At 46.9% G+C, this 26,544-nt stretch overlaps 2 protein-coding genes across 5 annotated transcripts in view; one reads left to right on the top strand and one right to left on the bottom strand.

Moving 5' to 3' along the window:
- RFC5 (replication factor C subunit 5) overlaps positions 1–10,858 on the top strand; it is a 17,702-nt gene extending 6,844 nt beyond the window's left edge. Inside the window, exons 9-11 of one of the 2 annotated variants that reach the window (XM_070399926.1) lie at positions 536–613; positions 1,599–1,653; positions 10,478–10,858. In XM_070399926.1, the coding sequence (XP_070256027.1) occupies positions 536–613; positions 1,599–1,653; positions 10,478–10,580 (236 nt within the window). In that variant the 3' untranslated portion in view covers positions 10,581–10,858. Of the gene's footprint in view, positions 1–535; positions 614–1,598; positions 1,654–2,851; positions 3,361–10,477 lie in introns of those variants that run through there. The other variant, XM_070399927.1, reaches the window with a different exon arrangement.
- Positions 4,273–26,544, bottom strand: WSB2 (WD repeat and SOCS box containing 2). Of its 3 annotated transcripts, none has more exons than XM_070399924.1 (9): positions 26,449–26,544; positions 19,805–19,973; positions 11,441–11,685; positions 11,147–11,278; positions 8,331–8,431; positions 7,072–7,244; positions 6,218–6,328; positions 5,990–6,097; positions 4,273–5,388 (listed from the first exon to the last, which is right to left on the bottom strand). In XM_070399924.1, the coding sequence occupies exons 1-9, from the start codon at positions 26,459–26,461 to the stop codon at positions 5,226–5,228; spliced, it is 1,215 nt and encodes a 404-aa protein (XP_070256025.1). In that variant the 5' UTR covers positions 26,462–26,544; the 3' UTR covers positions 4,273–5,225. The 3 variants fall into 3 exon arrangements, with proteins under 3 accessions (XP_070256025.1, XP_070256023.1, XP_070256024.1); XM_070399922.1 differs by lacking the exon at positions 26,449–26,544 and adding an exon at positions 20,061–20,348; XM_070399923.1 differs by lacking the exon at positions 26,449–26,544 and having other exon boundaries at positions 19,805–19,992.

The following is a 26,544-nucleotide window of genomic DNA, read 5'->3' as shown; positions in this document are numbered from 1 at the left end:
AGGCCTGAACTTGACCCCAGAGCTACAGCCAGCACCTCCCCCCTCTGGCAAGACAGTAGCCGTGTAAGACTGCTCAGCTTGTAAGATGTAGGAGTAAGATGGCTGTGGGTGGGGTGGATACGTGTCTGATGCCCCGAGTTCTTCCTGAAGGACTCTGACCTGGGTACCGGAAGCCACCCGACCCCCAGATGGAGAGGGGCAGCCGGACCGTGGTGGGCGCTGCAGTCGTTTCCAAGGAGCCAGTTAACCTTGTCTCGCTGTGAAAGTAAAAGCTGGCTGTCGTGATATGAAGCCACCTGGGAGTGCATTTGGTTCTGTTCTCCACTGCCACCATTGCATCTTTTAGAAAGCCCTTAGTGAAGAGGGAAATGAGAAGAGGATTGGGGTTCATGTGCAGTTTCACATCGAAACCAACAACTGTACCGAGATTAGAAGCTCTGCTTTCTAAAGTCGCTCATGAGGGTTTGGATTCAAAATTACCCGTAGCACATTTGTTCTGGAACTTTCCCCCTTTGCCTTAACTGCTCCTCTTTAGATATCATGGAGCTGAAGACGCTGAAGGGGTTGGCATTGCATGACATCCTGACGGAGATCCACTTGTTTGTGCATAGAGGTAACACATCATTCCCCAGTGTAGACGCCGTCAGAAGGGGGCATGCTTTATGGTTAAGGGTGATTAGAGAGGGAACATGAGGCTTCATTTTTGAAGCAAAGAAACAGGAATGAAGAATTATAAACCGAACCCCTCATTTTTAGTTTTGTCTTGTTACTTAAAACTTCATTCCGAAAACACTCTGAACCCCTAGAGCTGCTGGGGAGAGTGCTGTTTTGGAGCAGTAAGTAGTATGTTGTAGTTCACATTTCTAAAATAACATTTTCCCCAAAAGGAGAGGGAGAAGGAAGATCTGTTTTCATGTAAACCAAAACAGTCTTAACTAAACCATCTTAAGTTCCACACTAGGTTGTATCTTCTATACAGAGACTTGGTTCCCAACCTTGGTTCTCCACATAGGAGTCACCCCCAGGCCAATCCGATGGCCTTTGCGGGGGAACCAGGTGATGGGTTGTGCAGCCTTTTGGATCAGCTCTTTCCTCCACAACAGCCAACTGCACAGGTGGTCGGGTCCGTGAATGTCCATAAACGTTGCTTCTACCGGCGCCTTTACGGGCCTCTTGCTGGCTGGCCGGCTGGCATGTTAACTTCTGCCCAAGAACATGGTTGGCTCAAGCCCAGCTTTGTACTTTGTGAAAACTGAGCATAAATTGACTTAAAAAAAATCAATAGTTTATGTTTGTTTTTAAAATTGGGAGAGGAAGCGAGACCAGCTTTTACGTTAACTTACAGAGCTACCCAGTTGCTAAAAGCAACTTGGAGACTCTCCCATGTCCTCCTGGGCACTCTGGAATCTAATGGGCGGGGCAGGGCGGGGCTAACAGTGAAGACACAAGATGGAGGGATGAAAACCTAATTGCTGCTTCCTTAGAGGTGTACTAGTGATATGAGGCCACAAGAGAAGTGTTAACCATCTGATCTTTAAACAAACACTTGTCTTCTAAGGAATGACAGGCTCATTCATTTGATTGTGTTTTCCCCCCAGTTGACTTCCCATCTTCAGTTCGAATACACTTATTAACCAAAATGGCAGACATTGAGTGAGTATTCACTTCCCAATTTTAATTCTTTTCCTTCTTTTTCCCCTGTGGTGGTTTGTTTCTATTTGCTTGGCTCCAAATTTTTTTGTCTAAATCATTCCTGTACAAGTCTGACCGTTTTTGGTGGGATTATTGAATGAAAGATGGGGAAGGGTGTGAGATGCTTTTTCTAAGAACATGAATAAACACAAGGACAGGTCTGACTCAGGTACATATTTGAGATAAAGTCCTTGAAGGCTTGGTCTGCATTGGTTCTGTTAATGCTCCAGTGCAGACCTCCCGCTGTGAAGGCCTTCTGCATACACAGCCTACTGGGGGGAGTAAACAAACTCGATTTTCCACTTTGCCTTGTTCAGTAAGCAGTTATTAGCCCCCAGTGAAGCTAGCTGCTGTCATTTAAATAGACAAAAGCATTGGTTTCAAAATCAGACTGTTAGCGTAGGCCAACTCTAATCTGCCCCGTTGGCTTGCCGACGCACAAATTAGTGACTGATCACTACTTGTGAATATGATCTTGCTTTCAATGGCTTAACCGCTTAAAAGGTGACAAGATGAGCCCTAGCTGGTTTGGTTCAATGGATAGAGCGTTGGCCAGCGGACTAAAGGGTCCCAGGTTCATTTCTGGCCAAGAGCACATGCCTGGATTGCGGGCTCTATCCTCCCCAGGAGGCAGACAATCAATGATTCTCATCATTGATGTTTCTATCTCTCTAGTTCTCTCCCTTCTTCTCTGAAATCAATAAAAAAATATATATTTTAAAATATATAAAAAAAATAAAAGGTGGCAAGATGAAATGGCAGTGTCCTGCTTACCGACTACACCACAGAACCACAGGGTATCAACCACACTTCCCAGTGAAGTAAGAGGAAGGAAATCTTCATTACAACTCCTCAGTGCCATTTGTAGGTGAAGAAATAATCCTTCATCACATAAACTCTGCATCTCTTTATAGAGCTAGAACAAAGTTAAGTTCAGAACACTGCTGACAATTTTTTAGACTTAATTTTTCCTTCAAATTGGTGAGAAAAAATTATGAGTGTTTAGGACAGAAGAAAATGTTAGGACACATAACAAGGTGACGTCCAGGATCAGTTTTCATGACCTCGCCTCCTTCAGATGTTCAGTCGTCGATCTTTCTTTTGTTGTCGAAGGGTTGCTGCGTGGCATCCTCTGCTCTGACCTTTGGATCTCATTTAGGTACAGACTTTCTGTGGGCACCAGCGAGAAGATTCAGCTGAGTTCCCTCATTGCAGCTTTTCAAGTCACCAGAGACCTGATTGTCTCGGAGGCCTAGACGCTGAGGACCATTTGCTGCAGGCACCGGCCCAGCAGTGACTAGAGAACAGGGGATCTGGTTACAGGACAAACTGCTGCCCGCGTCAGGGGATGAAGCCACAATCACCCTGTCTTGGAAAATTCTTGTTCCAGGCATGGGTGGGCAGACATATAAAATACCCTGTTTGTGGCTGTTTGGAGCAGAGTGTTTTATAGGTAGAAAAAGGCAAACACCTTTATTTCAACCGTAAGGCTTTTACCCTTTTGGACTATAAGGCTTTCAAATCTAATATGGCCCATGTGTCTTCCAACTCAAGATAAACAGAACATTTCCAAAATCAGATATAGTCTGTGACACTGTCTACTTTGAGAGTAGATGTGAACAGATTTCTGGCCCAAACTATTATACTCATAAAATGGACTCAATTCTCTTCCTTTCAAAACTGGTCTTTTTATTTCTCCTCTTGAAGTAGAGGACTTACTAGCAGGTTCCTAATTGTGGGTGGACAGTAGAGAAAACTTTCATTTTTATGCCATTAGGGGCCAGAAGTTGTATAACATGTACTTCCTGCCGGGGGTGGGGAGAGGGGAGGGGGCGTGAGATTGAGCCTGACTCCACCTGCCCCTGGGAAGGATGGGCCTGGGTGCAGATGTGGCAGCTCGCTGCAGTAGTCCGTGCTGCATTGATACCGCTCTTCAGAATGAAAATAAAGCAGCTTTCTTGTTGGTTGTGTTGCAAGTGGCTCTTCCTTAGTTATAAAGACACTGATTTATTCAACCTGCCTCTATGAAACTTTCACCTCTCGTGTCACAGAATCAACTCTGGAGGCTGTTCTTCACAAGGGAGAAGGCTTTTCCATCACCCGACGTGGGACTCGCTCCCCGAGGACGCCGGCAGCGTTGGACGCTAATGGCTGAGGGGCCTCAAGGAAGCCTGAGCTCCCAGACTACACTGTTCGAGACTTTGCAGGATAACCTTTGTTTAATTACCTGCCCACTCCATCCCCAGCTGCCCGGCTGCACTCACTTGTCTTACAGGTGCTTCTTTCCCTAATGGAAGGAATGAGACGGAGAGCCAAAAGCTTTTAACTTTTTCCTTCCATGAGTCTCTCATCTTGGAAAGAAATGTTTTCTTCAGGACAAAGGCAGTAGAGGAGAGATTTCTCTCCTTTTTCAACACGTTTTATATTACACTGGCCTCCATAAAGCACCTGGTAAGAAAGCCAAAGGATAAGATGTTGCATTTCTTTTAAAATTATTTAAAATATATTAAATTTCCCAAAGGCAGGTTATGTTTGAATGAGGTGTCTTGATTAGATAACCACATCACTGGAGGAGAAGAGTACTTTTAAGGAGCTGTATTTGTGTAGGGGTAGAGCTGAAACTGGCTCACACGTCCAATGAGAAGCAGCAGTCAGACCTCGTACATGAGAGTATCAGCTGAAGTGATGACAACACAATGCTTTACACAATTAAGGAGACATTTTCACAACTGTTCAACTTAAGTACTATGGTTTTTAGATATCAAGAAAAACACAGTTGTACCTTAACATCTGTTGAGAAAATACAAATAAATATGCTAATGAGAGGCAAACAACCAACAACTCAGCCATCTGAACAGTCATGCAGTTTAGGAGTAAATCCTTGTGTAACCTGGCATATAAGTTTATCATCTGCACATGCACACCATTGTTTAAAAAAAGAAAAAGCCAATTATAGTGTATTAGTCAGGAGCACAGCCTGAGTCACCTGTAAGTTAGCTAATACCAGAGCCTGCTCCGTGAAAACTGTCCCGCTGCTCAGAGAGAAGCTAGAGGAAGGAGAGACTTGCCAACACCAACTGACAACAGGAGAGAAGCTGAAACAAGGCCGCTGCTGCTGCTGCATCTGAAACGGCCGGGACCAGGCAGGAGCCACACTTCCCAGCAGAGGGAGCAGAGACCCCCCCGGCCGCTGCAGAGGCTCGCGAGGCCTCTGACTCTTCTTACCAAAACCTCATTATCTGCACTTGGAATCAAAACTACTAGAAAGAATTCAAAACTTGTTTCTAAGTGGACTGAAGATTGAAGATAAGGCTCTGTGGCCACGGAGGTGGAATCCCCTCTATGACTGACGTGTCGAGGGGAGAAGACCCATGACAAGTCCACTGGAATCTGGTTTTGCTACATTCTGTTCACAATTCCAAAGAGAAACTATGTCCATCCAAGACCAGATGTTTGGCCCATTATCCCAGCTACTCCTTCGCCAGGGAGCTGTATCTGCTACCGAGAAGACACACGAGGTCGTGTAGCGCTGCTTACAAAGTCCTGTACGTGAGGAACTCTTTCATTTTCTTGGGGATTGGCAGTGCCAGCACTTGGTAGGTGGTGAGGAAACTTCGGAGGGCTTTCCGGCATAAGTGCTTCAGTGATGACAGGACCCGGGGAGCTGTCCAGAACTGGACGTGACCATCCCTTGTCCTGAAACAAAACGGAAACCAATGCATTCAGACAGACCTTGGAAATATCTGTTTCCATTGTGACGGATACTAATGTCTCTACTCCGACTTGCACTAGCAGGAGACTCGGGAGAGTGAAATGTAACCCTGGCTGCTGAAATGGATGTAAAAGCTGTGCTGAATAATTAAGGCTGCTAAGAGGATTGTAAGACTCCAGACACCTCTGACACCAAGTGCTCTCTGCCAGCACAGCCCTTTCTAAATCACACTGTGAGGCCACAGGAGGAAGGACGCCACCTCCTGAGTTATAGATGGTCCCTGAAAGGTGGTCTCTGCAGGAAGGGTTTCCATATAAGTTCTGCATCATCTTAATGGATGCGTCCTCGCGGGCTTGCTCCATGAGCTGTCATGAATTGTAACTCTTTAATTACACTTAGATTAAATATTAAGAATAAATGACAACCTATAGTGGCAGAATAGGATGTTAGAGCTTTATGTAATCTTGCATTTCCTTAAAGCCTTCCTCGCAGGCAGGAAAACTCTAAATGCTTTCTTTCCTTAAAAAGCTCCATGGTACACTCAGCAGAAATTGCTGCCCATCTGTTCAGCTCACAGATACATACCCTGTGGCAATAACTCCACCGTGTGGAAAAAATGTGCAGCAAAGACCATTGGTCATGGGAGCAAATGCAATTGGAGTTTTCAGTTCCAGGGCCCAGATCCTGAGGAGTCTGGATGAGAAAGAAAAGCATGTTTGCACATTAGCAAACCTGGAGCCAGACGCCTAGGGAAACGCTACAATGACATGCGAGCACCTGCTCTGAGGCCACATAAAGAGAGCCTCTGGTTACCTGTCATCCGCCACAGTGGCAAGGTACAAGCCTTCTGGAGAGAAGCACACAGATCTCAGGGAGCTAATGTGGACATCGCTGTCATCCATGGGGGGTTCGAGCTGGGCGTGGCTGAGGAGAAAGAAACAGGACAGTAAGGAGTGATGGCCACCCCTCACCCTTCACCTTCACCCCCAGGCAGGAGGCCAAACTACCTGGCTATGAAAAGGCTCAGGACGCATCTTGTACCCCATATGGAAAACCTTGGGACTTGCGGACTAGAAAAGAAGACTGGAGAAAAGTGCATTTACTAAGGCTCCAAGCGTCTTACAGAGGGGGCCGGAGGTGGCTAACACTCCCTGTGCTAGTTTCCTTATGCAAAGTAGGTCAGCCCTCACTTGAATGCCACGGTACAAACTGAAAGTCATTTTTAGGCTCAGATACATGATAATTATAGGACTACCTATTATTTGCTTCATAAAACAGAGATAAAGGAGAAAAATAGACCAAATTTGTGCAAACATGAAAATTCATTATGGAAATAGCAGTTTCGATAAAAGGATCGCTCTGAACTTGTTACTACAGTTATTAGTAAATGGAAAAAAAGAGTCACTTTGAGGTTTCTTAATGTTGAATCCAAAGAAGTAAAGTCTCACTGAGCAGGAAGGTTGAAGGCACTTGGGTCTAATTTGAGAACTTAATTGACAAGAAAGCACTGCTGTACACCAGCCTCAGAATAGGCACTGAACCCACCGTGTCTTTTACCCAGGATGCCCCTCCCATGCCCCGACTCTAAAAGGGACATGTCTCATCCAGCACAGGTTTCTCATCAGTCACCCCACAAGGAAGCCGTAAGCAGGGATGCGGGTCCTTACTGGAGTGACCTCAGCCTCTCGCCAGTGTAAGGGTCCCACATGATCACGTTGGTGTCGTAAGAAGCCGTGACAAGCAAGGCAGAGTCAGGGGAGAAGTCACAAGAGACAACACTGCTCTGGTGGCCCTCTAGCTTCCGGATTAACGTGTAGGACCGCATGCTCCATAGGAAGACCTGTGGAAAGCGACAGGGGCCTGGTTAGGGGCGGAAACATAGTATTTAGAATGTGAGCAATGCCCACTTCAGGCCCCACGGCCAGAGGAAGCCACATTCCACCCTTCCTTCTACAACTCTTCCAAAATGTATCATAGGCTTAAATAAGTGACAGTCCGCATTCTCGAGGTGCCTAACCAACGGACATGCTCAAGGAGGAGCAAACAGGGCCGACCTCAGGAAGACTGCCAGCTAACATGGGTCAGTAGAAGCTTCCGAGTTCTGCTTCTGAGCTGTTTGCAAACACGCAGTGTGTGTGGATGAAGACCTAAGCCACATGCTAGCTTGTCCCTTCATTTAATACCAAAAAAGGGGTCAGAGTGAGAACTCCAGGGCTACCAACACCTGAGTCTGCCGGCCATTTTACACCCGTGTGCTTCAGAACCATGGGACTGCCCACCACTGCACATGGACACAGCTCATCACTTTCAACATTCCTGAGAGTCATTGCAAATAGGATTTTATTTTCTTTCCTTTAAGAAAACTCACTTTCACATAGTTCCAAACCTCCAATGAATGATTAACCACCTGGGCTGCACCAAACAGCGAATTCTTAACTTTCCCAAGTCAGCCACAGCACACAGCTCCATGCAAAACTGTTCCCAAAGTATTCTTGGGTTTCTAATACTTCTTTAAAAATAACAGACAGGATGTCAGGGCAAAGTTCAATAAGTAGCTGTACATTTTATGATCTGAAATGAAAAGCCTAATTAGGTAGCTATAAACTAGACGGTGCAAAGGAAATCTGGATCCATACATGGGTTGCAACTTTTGAAATCGTAGACTCTCTAAGGGGAAAAGAAATTTAAAAAGCACCCCTTTCCCATTTGTCAGGACAAACAGGCCTCCAATGAAGGTAGCGATCTATGTAAACTTAACCTCCTCTTCTGGCTCATGTCGAAGTGCAAATCAAAAGGGAGGGATGCAGGAGGCAGGGTTTGAGACACTTGGCTTACTGACCCTCTCACACACAAGGCGGCTACAACACCTCCAGGGCTTGCCGAACCAACACAACAGAGGAAATAACACCTGATGTGTGAGACTTACCGACTTTTCTCCAGCTGCAGAGCAAAGCATGCTGCAGTCCGGGGAGATGGAGCAGCAGTAAACCCACTGCAGGTGGCCCGACAACACCTGAATCTGTTTACCTGGCAGACAAAGGGGCAGACAGTGAGCTGTCTCAAACCACGAAGCAGGAAGACTGAGGGTAGTGATGGGCCACCCACCCAGTTCTCTAGCAACTGAGTGCCACCGCCCACTTTTTAATGCAGAGAAAGCAATATGACAAAACCTGTCATTTAAATACCTGAAATCTATTAATATGATATTCTAACACCCAAGGGAAATCACTGCCCACTGTTTCACCAAACTCCACAGGATCATCAGGACAAACGGTGTAGACAGATCAGGTTCCATAGATCCCTTTGATAGCAAAGAACATTCTTCTCCAGTCCCCCAACCACCTCAATTATACTTAGAAGCATCCTTCCGAATTTGAGAGTGTGTATCTTCACTTCTCTCTGTAATGGTTTCCCCCTCGCCACAAGGTTCCCACGCCCCCTCCCCTCCTTCGCCCCCCCCGCCCCGCCCCCCAGGTGTCTGGATGAGCAATGGTGCAGTTACTAGGGCCACGTGTTCCGGAGTCAGGCAAACTTGGGCTTGAACCCTGGCTCTGCTGTTCACTTAGCACACAATCCTGAATCACTCACCAACCTCTCCAGGTTTCAGTTTTTGAAAAAAACAAAATGCCCATCCATAGGGAAATGTGTGAATAGAGAGTGTAGCAGGTGGATCCACCCTGTTAATTCATATTAAATTAAGAATCTAGATTTCCCATGGAGTATCTTTAATGAAAAAACAAGATTCAGGAAAAAAATAGGAAGACTATGATTCCATTCTTGTGAAACATAATGACTCCAAAACCCATAAATGTAAGAGTGTGATTGTCCAAATAGGGTCATACAAGTGTAAGCAAAATATGGAAAGAAATATGGAAGACTCTTAGCATGGGCTACACAAGATTACAGGGGATTATGGAGGAATTCAACCGAAGGGAGAATCAGAAAGATGGCAAGGCTGGCGTGGGCGGGAATCAAGCTAAAATAAAAGGGAAAAAACTTTAAAAATATTTTTGTTTTGTTGATCCTCACCTGAGGATATTTTTTCCACTGCTTTTCAGAGAGAGTGGAAGGGAAAGATGGGGGGGAAGAGAGAAACACTGATGTGAAAGAGTCACATGAACTGGTTGCCTCTCACATGCACCCCGACCCCCAATCGGGGGCAGAGAGCAAACCCACACCCAAGTATGTGACCTTGACCAGGAATCAAACCTAAGTCCCTCCAGTACTTGGGCCGACGCTCTAACCACTGAAAAGCCCCAACCAGGGCAGGAAAAAAATAAAATAAAATCAATAAATATATATATATACATATATATATAAAATAAAAAAACACATATGTGCTATTTTATTCTTTAAAATATATATTGATTATTTTAAGAATATATATGGTCATTTATAAATTTATGGGTATGTGTGGATAAATATAAATGTTTAAGAGCCAGTCGTGGTTTCTCCAGCTATCCAATAAGAACAGTACACCTGCCCTGAGGTCGTCGTGAGTGTTGAATAAATTAAGGCACGTCAGGTAGGGCAGGGCCCAATACCTGGGAACACTGCCTTATTCCCCTCCTGTTTGAAAAGCCCTAATAATTGGTCTAGTGATTCTGCCCACTCTGTCACCCGCAGCTTCCCAACCACCAAGTGATTTCCAAAGCCACTTCCAGAACCTGCCTTCAATGGTGGCACTGCCTCTGAATAACCCTCCCGGTCAGCAGGCCTAGCTTGGATGGTATGACTACGAGCCCCACAGTAACGGGAGGAACTGGACAGAGGTCTCTTAGTGACGAGGGGCCCTCAGGTGAGGAAACTACATGCACCTCCTCCTCAGCTGTTTTGACAAATTACTGGACTTGTTTCTAAGAGGGAAACAGACAGGGCCCCTGTCACGGTTTAGAGAACAGCCATGGCTCAGGCAAGAGTGCGGTGCCTTTGCATCATCAGGGATGAGTGTCTCTTCATGAACTGCCCGCATCACCATTTCCTCATCCCACCTCCCTCCAGCCTCCGCGTGCCCACCCAGGTGGGGGAGGAATGACCTGCTAACGAATTCCCCTTCCCTGTGTCACCTTCCAGTTCGAGGATCGACACCAGAGACGTGCGGAATTCTTCACTGGGCTGCTCCTCTATAATTCTGTTCAAGGCAGAATTGCATAAAAGCCGACCCCCTCAAGCCTGAGAGAATTCTTCTAGACCTCGATTCTACTTCACAAAGAAACTTTACTTCTAACAGGAAGTGCCCAGGGAGGATGACTTCCTCTAGATCAGCGGTTCTCAACTGGGGAGACTGTGCCCTCCACGTGGACACTGGCAATGTCTGCACACATGTGGTTGTCACGACTGTAGAGGGTGCTGCTGGCATCTACAGGGTAGAGCCCATAATAAGAATTATGCAGCCCAAAATGTCAGTGATGCCATGGTGGGAAAGGTATTCTCCGTCACCGTATTTTCAATAAAGGTGAGATCAACAGTGGCAAAAACTGGTTCTATTGGTTTAAAAAAATCTCAGTTTTTTCCTTACAGTGTATAAATATGTATTCAATCAACAGACAGATATACAGAATTAAAATCTTCAAGGGATGAGGGGGAGTGATTAAGAAAAAATTGTCGGAAAAGGCTCCTAAAGAAACAAGAATAGAAAAAAAGATGGAGAAACACTACTCTGGGTAAAAATGACACAGGTAAAGTAGGGAAAGGAGCACATACAGTATTTTAGGAGTTCCCAGGAGTTCATCGCCTCCATACCATGTTTATTCAGGTCCCAGATGCGCAGAGTCTTGTCCCGAGACGCAGAGACCAAAATCAAACTGCCGCTGGGTGTGAAGCTCAGATCTCTCACAACATCTTGGTGGCCGGAAAGATTCAAAAGCAGGAGCCCTAGCGGGGCAGCAGGAGCACTCGGTCAGTGGGAGAGATGGCACCTGGTCTGCCCGTCACAGCTGCACCCCTCAGCCGACTGGGGGGCTGGGGCCCTTCAAGCCCCCGCTGAGGACATGCACACGAGCCTCCAGGACCCTGTGCCAGCCAGAAACGACCTACCTGTCTGCACCTCCCAGATCTTGATCTGCCCATCGTTGAGCCCCGTCGCGAGGATCAGGCAGGAGGCGTCTGGCCCTGGGGGATGGTGGCGTGCCCAGAGCTTCCTGCTGGGTGGAGAAGGCCACGGGCTGAAGGCCAAACCCCACACAATCTGCCCACAGTCCAGTGTCTTCTCCTTTGGGCTGCCTCGCCCTTTTGTATCATTTTTGCTGCTTCGGCTTTTGGCTTCAAACCCTTTAGGGATGCTGGGGAGGTAGAGAGTTCTTAATGAGTACGAAACCGTCACCAAGTGAACCCGCTTTTCATCCTGGGTATCTAAGACTTGAAAGTCCTGGCAACAAGCTGGGCTTCGGTGAATTCTGGTGTGAGTTTTCTTTTTCGAATTCGTGTAACAGAGGCTTCCCTGGCCTTGGCTCATCCCATCTGGAACAGCCCTGCAATGGGGGCCTGCCTGTGGGAGCAAGTCCTCTGGGGGGGTGGTGTGGTGGGAAAGGAAAGGCGCACTCAGCGTTTCCCACGGGAAAGCAAGCACGCGGCAGGTCTGGAGCTAGGACAGAACTGAGAGCCTCGCTAGCCACCCGCAGCTCTCCTCCCTGAGGAGCCTCCCATCTCTAGCTTAGAAAACTCCCCAGCAGCAGGGAAATAGACCCTTTTCCTGCCCCCACTTGGCTTGGTACACACTGATTTCTGCCTTTACTCACTATGTCCCAACCAATTAATAAGGCTCTTTCATTTACTTCCAACCAGCAGGATAGTCCACAGAGAGAAAGAACCCACAGAACCACTCGGGTGCACTGAGCAACTGGAACCTCTTCCTTTAACTTTCTACTTTAACACTCGGTCCCTAACTGCTGGGCCCTCCACCACTCGCCTGGCAGCCAGTATCTCAAAGGCATGAGCAGTTAGACAGCCGGAGGTTCAGCCAGAACACCTGACGTTTCCTGCTGGTGATGCACTTGATCAGTGTGAGCATGAGGTCCTACTTTCCTACGTGACCTTGACCGCACCCTGGGACATATCAAACTAGGGGAAATGGAGATGACAAAGCTGGAACTGAGTTCCATGAGAAATCCTAGACCACACAGATGTAGCGGGACCTTTTCAGGTCCTACATTTGTCCCCAAAAGGAAGGAAATCACATGTTTGTCAGTTGTGTGGTTGAAATAGACTAAAAACATTTAACCAAGCTCACCTATAAAGCTAGGAGGGATGGAAGCAACGTAGCCTCCTTTGGCTCTAAAGCTCTATTAATCTCAATCAGAGGTCGGCCAGCTCTGCCTAGACCAGCAGCCTGTTTTTGTAAATAAAGTTTTAGTGGAATACCACCAGGCTCATGTGCTCCCCCGTTTTCTATGGGTGCTTTGATGCTGTAACGGCCTAGCTGAGTGCCGCTGACAGACACATAGCCTACAAAACCGAAAATATTTACTATTTGGGCCTTTACAGAAAAAAACTGCTGACCCCTGGTCTAAATGGCCCAATATAGTCTGAGGTTTTGTTATTCTGACAAAACATGTGGATGTGATAATGAGTATCTTTTTGATTGGGCCTGCCCAACCCACACATGGCCCCACACACATCGCAGACCTGCCTGGCCCTGGCACAGGAGCCTGAGTTTGCCATCCAGGGAAAAAGCACGTAAAAGGCAGGCTATGGAAAAACTTCACAGGACGGCGTGACCCTCCAAAGTTATATTTGTTTTATTTTTTATAAAATCCTAATTTCTGTATTTGAATTAAGGGATACTTTTATAGCTACTTTATTCCAAAGAAATTAAGGCACATTAATATGTTAAATCATTTTAATATCATACATTTAATTTCTCTAGAAAGATACTAAAATCTCCACCTTAGGGGTAGAGTTGACTTTCCTGTGGTCCCCAAATCAGGGGCAGATCTGGAACCAGAACGTAAGTAAGTCTTGGGAATCCTAGCTTACTGCTCAACAGATCCCTTGGACTTCTGAGTCTGTCAATGAATCAAGGGATGAGCTACATGGGAGGTGGGGAGGTGCAGCTTGAAAAGGGGTAACTAGGGGCAGGATAGGCTCATTGGGAGAACTTCACTGAAATTAAAGTTTCTAAAAAGTTTATTTCTAAAAGTATTACAACTATTTGGTTAGTATCAATTACTTGCTCCATATCAAAAGCACATATGACATTTTAAAATGTGTAACAATCCTGGGCCTGCCCGGCGTGACCTAAGAACCAGGAGATCAAGGTTCAATTCCCCTCAGAGCACATGCCCAGGTTGTGGGCTCAATCCCCAGTAGGGGGCGTGCAGGAGGCAGGCTATCAGTGATTCTCTCTCATCACTGATGTTCCTATATCTCTCTCCCCCTCCTCCCTTCCTCTCTGAAATCAATAAAAATATTTTTTAAAAGGTGTAACAATCCTAAGAAGATCATAAATGCCCCAGACTCCTCCTTTTGTAAAGGACTTAAAAATTATTTTGAATTATAAAAATAACAGAAATGTGGGGAACATTTGGAAGTGAGGCTATTAACAGTTAATATGGGAAGACTATATTTACCTATAATACTGTATATATTTAAGTACAAAAATCACTTTTAGGAAAAAAACACACACATATTTCATTTTATGCTTTTTAAAAAATCTTCTTCTGAGGATATGTTGACTGATTTTAGAGAAAGGAACTGGGAGAGAGAGAGAAAGAGAGAAACATCGATTGGCTGCACCGAACCAGGGACCAAACCTGCAATCTAGGTATGTGCCCTGACCAGGAATCACCCACAACCTTTTTGGTGTACAGAACGATGTTCCAGCCAACTGAGCCACCTGGCCAAGGCCATTTTATGCTTTTAAAAACTTTTTCAGACTATAGATTTATATCAGACTTAATTCTGGATGTGAAGTTTAGTCCCCTGTACTTAAGAGTAAGTGGATCAATAAACAATGAATGGCCCTATCCAGTCTGGCTCAATGGATACAGCCTGCGGACTGAAGGGTCCCAGGTTCGATTCTGGTCAAGGGCACATGCCTGGGTTGTGGGCTGCATCCGCAGTAGAGGGCATGCAGGAGGCAGCCGATCAATGATTCTCTCTCATTATAGACATTTCAATCTCTCTTTCCCTCTCCCTCTCTCTCTCTGAAATCAATAAAAATATATTTAAAAAACAACAACAACAATAAATGACCTTGGCATTATTTAACTGACTATAGAAGGAACCGAAAATCACGACTAAAAAAAACCACCAACAACAATAACACACACACACACACACACACGGAAAACTACAAGACATTGAAAAAAGAGATAGAGGAAGATATACGCAAGTGGAAGAATATGCCATGTTCATGGATTGGTAGAATCAACATCATTTAAAATGTCCACATTACCCAAGACAATCTACAGATTCAAGGCAATCCCTATTAAAATACCAAGAGGATATTTCACAGAGCTAGAACAAATATTCCAAAAATTTATATGCAATCAAAAAAGACCCCAAATAGCTGCAGCAATCTTAAGAAAGAAAAACAAAGTTGGAGGAATCACAATACCAGATTTCAAGTTATATTACAAAGCCACCTAACTCAAAACAGCCTGGTACTGGCATAAGAACAGATATATAGACCAATGGAACAGAACAGAGAACCCAGCAATTGACCTAAGTCATTATGCTCAATTTATATCTGACAAAGGAGTCAAGATAGTCTCTTCAATAAATGGTGTTGGGAAAATTGGACAGATATAAGCAAAAAAATGAAATTAGACCACCAACTTACACCATACACCAAAATAAACTTAAAATGGATAAAAGACTTAAATGTAAGACAGGAAGCCATAAAAATCCTAGAAGAAACCGCTGGCAGGAAATCTCAGACATCTTGTAGCAATATGTTTACGGATACATCTCCTAGGACAATGGAAATTAAGGAGAAAAAAAACAAATGGGACTACATCAAAATAAAGAGCTTCTGCACAACAAAAGAAACCATCAATAAAATAACAAGAGTGTTCACCCCATGGGAGAACATATTTGGGTTAACCTCCAAAATCCACAGGGAACTCATACAACTTAACAAAAGGAAAACAAACAATCCAATTAAAAAATGGGCAAAGGACCTAAACAGACACTTCTCCAAAACGGACATACAGAATGCCAAGAGACATATGAAAAAGTGCTCAAAGTCACTGATCATCTGAGAATTGCAAATCAAAATGACAATGAGGTACCACCTTATACCTGTTAAAATGACTATCATCAACAAATCGACAAACGACAAGTGTTGGCAAGGATGTAGAGAAAAGGAAACTCTGTGCACTGCTGGTGGGAATGCAGACTGGTGCAGCCACTGTGGAGAACAGTATGGAGCTTCCTCAAAAGATTAAAAATGGAACTCCCACTTGACCCAGTGATCCCACTTCTAGGAATATATCCCAAGAAAACAGAAACACCAATCTGAAAGGATATATGCACCCCTATGTTCATAGCAGCACAATTCACCATAGCTAAGATCTGGAAACAGCCCAAGTGCCCATCAGCAGATGAGTGGATTAATAAACTGTGGTACATCTACACAATGGAATACTATGCAGCTGTAAAAAAGAAAGAACTCTTATTATTTATTTGCAACAGCATGGATGGAGAAAGATAAGTGTCACATGATCTCACTCATATGTGGAATCTAATGAACAACATAAACTGATGAACAAAAATAGACCCAGAGACAAAGAAACATCGAACAGGCTCAATCCTCAGAGGGAAGGCAGGGGAGGGTGGAGGGGAAAAGAGATAAATCAATGAACTCATATGTGTATATGCATAACCCATAGACACAGACAATAGGGTGGTAAAGGCTTGAGGGAGAGGAGGGTGGAAGAGGGCAATGGGGGGAAAAAGGGACATATATAATACTTTCAACAATAAAGATTTATTAAAAAATACACACAATCTTTGACAGCTGCTAAAATATATAAAAACTAGGCACCCAGTGCACGAATTTGTGCACCTTGAAAGGAACTGTGGGCCACGAGGCTGCGGTGGGCACAGGGGCGGGTCTTGGCCCATCCTCTACACCCCCGCCCGGCCCCTCCCGCCATGGCCCCCAGTCCCCTATCTGCTGGCAGCCCCGCTACCACCGCCACTGCTCCCACATGCTGAGGGCGCAGGCCCTGCTCACACCCGCTGACGGCGTGGAGCCATTGGGGCCAATGCCAGCAGCCGGTGCGAGCAGGGCTGGCACAAGCAGGGCGGCACTGTCAGCAGGTGCGAGCAGCAGCTACTGCCCTGATCACCCCTCAGGAGCAGGGGGAGATGGAGAAGCCCTGAGGGGCAATCGGGGCTGGCAGCCACCACTTGCACCCACAGACGGCAGGGAGTGATCGGGACCAGCATCAGGCGCCAGCAGTGAGGAGAGCAGGGCCGTTGCTGGCAGTGGGTGCAAGCAGGCCGGCACCGGCAGCAGGTGCAAGCACCAGGCGAGACCGCGGTGTGGGGGAGCAAAGAATTTTCAGTAACCACCAAAGGCTTGCCCCGATGACAGTGACTGGTGCCTCGCCTTGGTCTGGTGCCCCCGCTCACCTGCTCCACCATCCTGCCATGGCTGATGTCTGCCATGTTCCCCACTGTGTTGCCTGCTGCCAATGCCCACCATGTTCTGTGCGCGCCCCCTGGTGGTCAGCGCACATCATACCGACCAGCTGGTTGGTCCGCCATTCGGTCTATTTGCATATTAGGGTTTTATATATATAGATGCCATAATGTCCTTAACCATTGTCTCATCATCCAATTTGTAGCTGTTTCTGAATTTTAATTACTATATAATTAATTTCATGATGCATGTAAATAGATGAGCCCGTTTCTGAGATTCCTAATCACTGTTAGGACATTTTTAAGGTCTTTAATGCCTATTGTCAAATAGATTTCCTTCCAGAAAGTGCACAAATTTACCCCTCAACCCCAACAGTGTACAGAGTACCCATCTCAGCAAACTCTCATCAGCTTTACCTATTATCAAGGCAACACATTTCAGACTAAACTTCTAAAAAACTTAAATCTAATATACAATGGCCAAAACCGGTTTGGCTCAGTGGATAGAGCGTCGGCCTGCGGACTCAAGGGTCCCAGGTTCGATTCCGGTCAAGGGCATGTACCTGGGTTGTGGGCACATCCCCAGTGGGAGATGTGCAGGAGGCAGCTGATCGATGTTTCTCTCCCATCGATGTTTCTAACTATCTATCTCTCTCCCTTCCTCTCTGTAAAAAATCAATAAAATATATTTTAAAAAAAAAATCTAATATACAATTTATAAGAAATGCCTAAAGCAAAACAAATGAAAGCCTCAAGGGCACAGGCTGTGTGTTTGGTTTATTTAGGATTCTCGCCCCCGGCTCAGTTTTAGGCAAAGAAGATTTGCAACAAATGTTGGCTGAAAACATAGATGCAGACAGAGTTACCCTGGGACAAATGAAAAATGCAAATGCTGGGCCACTGACTGGGGCCTCAGAGCTTTCAGACGCTGGACCTGTCCAGCCCAAAGAAAGAAAAATATCAGAAACTAAACGTGGTAGATAATGAAAAGACAACACCCTATTTTAAAATGGGCAAAGGCTCTGAGGAGACAATTCTCCAAAGCAGATATACGAAGGGCCAATAAGCACACGGAAAGGTGCTCAACATCAGTGCCCATCAAGGAAATGCACATCAGAACCACCGTAAGAGGCCACTTCATCCCAACCAGGGCGGCTGGGCTACAATCACAAAGACAGACAATAGCAAGTGTTGGGGAGGATGTGAAAATTTCTTAAACTCACACATTGCTGGTGGGATTGTAAAACGGTAGAGCCACTTTGAAAAAGTCTGATAGTTCCTCAAACGGTTAAACACAGAAAACATATGAAATCATATTGAGACAGGCCAGTAAGCCAGGACAAATGGAATAGGGAAACTGAGGCAGTTAGCTGAACAAACTTGCAAAGCAATTTACAGTAGATACAGGAGGTCACCTTCCTAGAAATAACATCTAGGCCTCAGTTGTATTCCAGCCTCCAGACCAAGAAAAGCAGCAAAACCAGGTGGGCGACACCAGGACCAGCCTCGAAGACTGACAACTCCCAGCCCTAACACTGACCAATCAGTAAAGACCAGGAACCTGGATGGGCACACCTAGAAGACTGATGAATATTCTATGGAGACCCTCCCCTGAGACCTTCCTGCCTTTGAGATAAAGTCTCAAGACAAAGGACCCAGGGCGTGCTCTGGGTCTAGGGCAGTGGTCGCCAACCGGTGGTCCCCAGACCACTGGTGGTCTGTGAGGTCCGGAAGGGTTGGCAACCGCTGGTTTAAGGAAACCTTTGGAGCAGCGGGCCAACCGGTGGTCCGTGAGGTCCGAAAAGTTGGCAACCGCTGGTCTAGGGAGCAGCCCCTGCCATTCCCTTCCCCTTCTTCTTCCCCCCACAAGCATGCATCTCCTACACCCCAAAGGACCCACAAGACTTGTACCTGGGGAGCAATGGGCAGTGGCAGCTCAGTCGTCAAAGGCTAGTCCCCTGAACCTGTTCCCAAGGCGCCCTTTTCGCTGACTTCCCAGAGAGCCACGGCAGCCCAGCCTCGGCTCTCCTGTTGCTTCTGCAATGCCGGGTCCTGTCTTGTTTTGCGACCCCAGCTTTAATAAATGTTCCCTCATAGTCATCCGGGCTCGTGTTGTGAAATTTTTCCTGCACCAAGAACCACCAAGGGCCAGGTCCCCTTTCTGGTAACGACATGTCCACACAAAGACTTGTACACAGATGTTCACAGCAGCATTCTTTATAACAGCCAAAGGTGAAAACAGCCCAAATGTCCAGCGATGATAAATGTATAAACAAAATGTGGTTCTCTCCATGCAATGGAATACTCGGCAATGAAAGGAAATGAAGTACTGACACATGCATCAACATAAGTAACTGGAAACACTGAGCGAACGAAGCCAGTCAAAAAAGTCTACGTATTATCTGATTGATACAAAATGTTCAGAATAGGCAATCTATAACGACAGAAAGTAGATTAGTGGCTACGCAGGGCTGGCGAGTAGAGGGGTTTGGAGGGTGCTGGCTTAGGGATGTAGGTTTCTTTTATTAGTAATGAAAATGTTCTAATATTAGTCATGGTGATAGATACACTTTAAATGGGCAAATTGTATGGTGGGTAAATTATACCTCAATGAATCTGTTTTTAAAAACTTGGGGCTAACGTAATCTCGATGGAATTAATTTTCCCAGGTCCTGCACGTGGGCTCTGTGAGTCCGGTGGCTGATTCCTGAACTGTCCCGCCGTTTCCCTCTCCTGTTCTCAGGCAGCAAGACCCAAGAGCAGGTAGTAGTTTGAATAAGCGCTCGTGCCTTGGGAGGCCAGAGTACTTACAACTGCTCCTCCAGCGGCCAGGGGATCAGCTTGACAATGCAGTGTCCTTGCGACCAAGCAAACCAGGAGCCATCTGGGGAGAAGGCGACACTCCAGGTTTCACAGCTCGACTTCCAATCGAACTGGTGGGGGCGCCCGGGCTTGAGTTCGGCCAGCAGCAGCGGTTCCTCTGGGACAGGAGACAGCATGCTTCAAACCAGCACTCTCACTCCCCTCCTCACCGCCCTGACTCAGACCCGGAAAGCCACTGTCTCACCATGGCACGGGTGGGATTCTGGGAGGGAATTGCCACTTAAGTGACCTGGGGCAGTACCAGTAGCCAAAGGCCACATTCCACCGCGGTTACTCAGCTCTGGCACTCCCCTCTGCTGGTTACCCATGACTCAGTAACCTTTGGAAGGGTAAACCCAGTGACCAGAGGCCTCATTTTCCTATGAATGCCTGAAGAGGAAGAAAGGAGAGGACCAGATCAGGACTAGCCCAGGCAAGACTGTTAGATGGTGCAGATTAGGAGGCTTTCAAATGTATTTAAATTCTCCTCAAAAAAGCCCGCTCCTGGGAGAAAAGAGTTATCTGAAACTCATGCCCCCTCCCCCGCCGCCCCCCCACCCCATCATCAAGACTAAAATCAAATGTTCAGCACTTGCCCTGCTTCCTCTTGCTTAGACCAGAGTCAAGCCCCGAGTAGCTCATGCTCATTCACAGCTGGACTCCTTTTCTGCTTTGGAGAATCCCACCTAGATTAGCAACTGGGAAGCATACCCTGATCTCACACTATCAGAGTAGAAATACTTATTTCTCTGCTTATTTCATTCTCTCCTGTAATAGCCAATTTCCCTCTGCGCCTCCCCCGCCTGCAGAATGTAAGCATCTTTGTTCAGAAACAGCAAGACGATTTAATCTTTGTGTCTGTCGGGCCTAGGACAGCACCTTGTGAGGAGTTAAGTGCTGGGAAGGTGCTTCTCCATCGACAGGAAGGGCAGGCCCTGGTTTCATTTCCTCCTCCACTGGAAGGTCTCCATGGCTGGTGAAGCTGGTAAGTTAAAGGCCCTCGAAATTGATTTTCTGACCACGATGATGTGTAATGGTGACACATACTAATATAATAACTGGCTTCCCTCCTGCATGAGCTCACTTCCTGGTGTGTATGTTCCACTTTAACAGTTCCGAGACTTTGACCCTTTTATAGCCGTTACCAGATAGAAACTAACTTAAGCACCCATAGTTCATATATCCTAGGACACATCTTGATGTCTTCTCACATTTTGACCGCCATGAAATCAGGTTATGTCTCACAAGTGATGACGTTTCATGGTTACACAGGCAGTATTTTTTTTTTCAGTGATACATAGGCCAATATGATCCATATCTTGGATTCAATGAAACAGATGGTAAAGATGCACATATAAGTGCATATAATCACATCAAGCCTTTGGTGGCTTTGCCATTTAAGGAAGTTTCCTTTATATTCATTCCCTGAGGTTCTATATGTAAATCTAGGTTTTAAAATATTAAGTCTAAACTGGTGTTTGTATAGGCCCCGGTAATTCCTCCTAGAAATTTGTGTTTGTACACTTGATCCTTTCGTTTATATCATTATTTTTCTGTAGAAGCATATTCCTCTGGATGCGAATGTTTACATGACAAGAATATTTTACTGTATATTTTAAATCCAAAACAGATCTCTTAAAGTTATGCAACAATCCTGCAACAGCTCCTTCCAGATATTTTCATATGGTGACACAGCCCTAATCTGTTAATGCCTTCTACATGTAGCCCAGTGGTTCTCAATGGGGGGGTAATTTTGCCCCCTGGGCACACGTGGCATGTCTGGAGACACTTTTGTTGTCATAACTGGGGGTGGTGCTACTGCTATGTAAGGGGTGGAGGCCGTGGGTGCTGCTAAGCATCCTACAATCCAGAGGTCAGCCCCCACATGAAGCATTTTCTGGCCCAAAATGTCAGTAGTGCCGAGGCTGAGACCCCATATGTACACAATACTAAATGACACGGACAATGACAAATTTCATGACTCCATCCGGACTATATTTACACATGGTTCACTTCCTCCCCATGCACACTAGCCATCCTCTGGAACACCACAGAGGCTCTACATAATATGAAAAGGGCATCCTTGACTTTTCTCTTTTCTTCACCTCCCAATCCAAATCCATTAACACAGCGGTTCTCAACCTTCTGGCCCTTTAAATACAGTTCCTCATGCTGTGACCCAACCATAAAATTATTTTTGTTGCTACTTCATAACTGTAATTTTGCTGCTGTTATGAATCTTAATGTAAATATCTGATAAGCAGGATGGTCTTAGGCGACCCCTGTGAAAAGGTCGTTCGACCTCCAAAGGGGTTGCAACCCACAGGTTGAGAACCGCTGCTTAGCAAGTTCTATCAAATCTTTTTCCAAGAGACTTGGCCAACTTAACTTCCCTTATTTCCATGGCTACTATTCTAATCTATGCAACATCATCCTCTTTCTCTAAGCAGCCTTCCAACTGCTCTCCTAGCTCCCACTCTGGCCCCTACCATCCATTCTCCTCACCTTCCAAAGTAACCCGCTTCAATCACTCTTAGACTAAAATACAAACTCCTCACCCTGCCCTCAGAGTCCTGCAGAAACTGGCCCCTGCCTTGTCTCCCACCTGGGCTTCTATTTCTCTTCTTGCTCCTGGCTCTAGCATACTAACTAGCCTTCTCTCACCCTTCACTGTGCTCCATTAGTTCCAACCCCAGGGCCTTTGCACCAGCTATTCTCATCCCCAGGAATGCCTCTGGGGCTGGTGCCTTCTCTTCATTCAGATCTCAGCTTAAATGGTAGCTCCTTAGAGAGCCCTTCTCTGACCCCCAAATCAATCTCTTTCACACCTTCAACTTCTCACTTTTCTTTCTTTTTTTTAAAATATATTTTATTGATTTTTTACAAAGAGGAAGGGAGAGGGATAGAGAGTTAGAAACATCAATGAAAGAGAAACATCGATCAGCTGCCTCCTGCACACTCCCTACTGGGGATGTGCCCGCAACCAAGGTACATGCCCTTGACCGGAATCGAACCTGGGACCCTTGAGTCCGCAGGCCTACGCTCTATCCACTGAGCCAAACCGGTTAGGGCTCACTTTTCTTTTTTTTAGAAACATCAATGATGAGAGAGAATCATTGATCGGCTGCCTCTTGCACGCCCCCTACTGGGGGTCGACCCCACAACCCGGGCATGTGCCCTTGACCGGAATCGAACGTGGGGCACTTGTCCACAGGCCGATGGTCTATCTATCCACTGAGCCAAACTGGCTAGGGCTTCTCACTTTTCTTTACAGCACAATCACTAATTTGATTATTAACTATCTTCCCCAACTAGAACATCAACTCCACGGGAGCAAGGACCTTGTATGTTTACCCCCAGTTCCTAGCAGAGTTCCTGGCAGAGAACAGGCAGTCAGTAAATATTTGTTGAATAAATATACATGATATACCTTCCTTATATATAAATAAAATGAAGCCCCTTAAACTATTATGATGCCTGTGCCAAACATTTCACATGAAATGCTTCTTAAACATGAGCTATTCCCAGATTTCACACTCTAATTCTGTGATTTGGGGATTTAACCTCTTGCTATTTCAGGCTCAGGAATCCAGGAGCTAAAAGAAGAAAGAACCCAGTGACTCCTGTCTCTTCTTCATTTCTGGAACGAAGGAAATTCTGAAGGGAGAGGCTGGGCCCCGACTAAAATTGGCTGCTGGGAAAGAAAGCCGCCATTAGTGCAGAGCTTACACAGCCAGAGCCACGGGGATCCCGCTTCATCTGGGACGGCACCTGCCATGGCCCTTCTTGGTGAAAAAGACCAGGGTTTTCTAATTAAACACTGGGATGTGTGTGGACACCCAGGCTGAACGGAAAGATATTCATGATGGGCCTTGTCTGTGAAAGGAGATTCGCCTTAACATGGAGACGAAAGCTATGACTCCAGGCAGCAGAAAGCAAGGTGAATGGTCCTGCCTCAGGATCATTACATTATCAGCGGTTCTCAATCTGTGGGTCGAGACCCCTTTGGCGGTCGAACGACCCTTTCACAGGGGTCGCCTAAGACCATCCTGCATATGAGATATTTACATTATCATTCATAACAGTAGCAACATTACAGTTATGAAGTAGCAACGAAAATAATTTTATGGTTGGGTCACAACATGAGGAACTGTATTTAAAGGGCCAGAAGGTTGAGAACCACTGCATTAGATGGTCCATCGGCCTGGGAAACGCTGCCTGGAGGGCCCCAGATCTTTGCCTGGCTGTTCCATCTCACCGTTCAGGGCTGGTGCTGATGTCGCCTTCTCAGAAGCCTTCCTGGCCTCACAATCTAAAGTGGCCCAGTTAGGCTGGCTGGTGTGGCTCAGTGGTTGAGTATTGACCTATGGACCAGAAGGTCTTGGTTCAATTCCGTCAGGGCACATGCCTGAGATGTGGGCTCGATCCCCAGTGTGGGGTGTGCAGGAGGCAGCTGATCAATGATTCTCATCATTGATGTTTCTATCTCTTTCTCTCTCCCCCTCTCCCTCTCCAAAATCAATAAAAATATATTTTAAAAAATAAACAAATAAATAAAGTGGCCCAGCCACTTTCCTCTCACTCCATTAAATTTTCTTTATAACTATCGCTCATCTATCTTTTCTTGATGGCACTTGTCATTTTTATGTATTTATTGTCCATCTCTTCCCCACCCCCAGCCCAAACTTATCTGTTCATGGCTATTGGGCTGTGCTGTCCAATAAGTAACCACTAGCCACACGTGGCTACAGACCAATGAAAATGTGGTGAGTCCAAATTAAGATTATGTATATAATATACATCTCATCTTGAAGACTTAATACCAAAAAAAAGTCTAAAATATATTAGTAATCATGATTACATATCAAAATGATGTTTTAGACATGTTGGACTGACAAAGATATAGTTTTAAAATTAATTTCATCTGTTTCACTTTTTTTATGCAGCTACCGGAACGTTTTAAATTACGTATGTGGCTCACGTTTCATTTCTACTGGCCAGTGCTAGCACACAGCAGGTACTCCACAAATACTTGTTGAATGAATAAATGAACTCCAACCACTGCTCTGAAGATACCCACTCTTGTCCATTGTAACCCCATGACAATAGGCTTGATTCAGTTTAAAAGAATGTAAAACGCTCAGGCCCTTTTTTTTTTTTTTTTAACAGTAGCTTGGCAGCTCTCAACAGCTCTGCCCACACCCCGAAACACAGTGGTCCATCACTAGGAAAAAACCCAGAACTGGAAACAGATTCGTGCTAAAAAGAGAAACTCGCTATAGATCGCTTTCAGATTTAACGATTAAGGGGTCAATGAAAATGACAGCGGAAGCTATAAAAAGACTCACAGACGATTCGGGCGAATAGTCCGGGCCATTTAGAGCGAGTCCTGTGGGGAACGGGCACTGAAAAGAAAGCCCTTATCTAGATGGGAAGGCCCGAGCTGCCTCTACACCTTCCACTGAATGCCCGGCTCCAGCAAACAAAGAACTGTCACTTCCCGAATTAAAAAGTTACACCACCCCCGGGAATAGCCCGGGACTTCAACCTCCCACCCGCAGCCCCTGCCCCGCCAGACAAGCCGGGAACCGTCCACAATCCAGGGGAGGAAGCTGGACTCCGCTGGGAGGGGAGCACAGGGAGCTTCTGGAACACGTGCCGGGCCCCAGGCCTTGACCCCGGCTTAGCATGGCTGCTCTGGGAGCTGCCGTCAGCAGGGGGTTCACGAGAGAGTGGGGTCTCCCACCATAACCCCCACACACACCCCGTTTCTACACGGGTGGGTTTTCGGGGCAAGGTGGCTGGGGGGGAGGACGAGGGGCACGTCCTGAGGTTTTGCCTTTGCACAAGGGCACCCTCCCCACGGAGGTGACAGCTCGCGGGCGGCTGGGGGCGGCCACTACACCCCGAGTCCACACTGGCCTCGGTGACAGCCGCCGGCAAGGGCCCCCCCCCGAAACTCAACCCGCCGCACACGCACCGGCGGCCGCACCCCAGTCGCGCCCGGCTCTGCGAATCCCTCTGCACTGGGAAAGGCTGGGGATATAAATGTTACATATTACATATGTGTCTTAGGTGTTACATTTATTTATGTATTTACATTTACTTTTGTTTTTTAAATAAGGGCCCCAGACCCCATTTTCGCGAGGAGGCAAGTTTGGGAAGCGCCCAAGCGCCCACGGAGGCAGGAATTTTTCTATCCATTTTGTGAATGTAAAACTGATACTTGGGGGGCCGGGGGGGACCCCCGACCGCACCGTTCGTCAGGAGCAGCGCGACTCCCCCCGACCTGCGCGTGCGGCACCCGGCACCCGGCAGCCACCCCCTCGGGTCTCACCCCGCGTCCCACCCGGGACCCCTACTCCCCGGGCTGGGGGTCCGCGCCGCGCGAGGCCCGTCCTCCGGTCCTGCCGGCGGCGGGGGACGCGGCGGCGGCGCTGACAGCGAAAGTGAAACAAAGCTGGGCGCCGCCGCCCCCCGCGCCCCGCGCCCCCGCTGCCCGCGCACGGCCCCGGCGACGCCCCCGCGTCCCCTCCGGGCCGCGCCCGCCCCCGCCCCCGCCCCGAGCCCGGCGCCCCGGGGGCCCCACTCACCTCCGGCCTCCATGGAGGACGCGCGGCCGCGGCAGGCGGCGCCTCAGCCCCCCGGGCCGCCGGCCCTCATGCCGCCGCCCGCGCCCCCGCCCCCGC

The sequence above is a fragment of the Myotis yumanensis genome, unplaced genomic scaffold (assembly GCF_028538775.1).
Source record: "Myotis yumanensis isolate MYYU_CA2020_CCGP unplaced genomic scaffold, mMyoYum1.0.hap1 SCAF_19, whole genome shotgun sequence".
NCBI lineage: Eukaryota > Metazoa > Chordata > Mammalia > Chiroptera > Vespertilionidae > Myotis > Myotis yumanensis.
The sequence above is the reverse complement of the archived record's forward strand: the minus strand, read 5'-3'. Positions and strand labels throughout refer to the sequence as shown.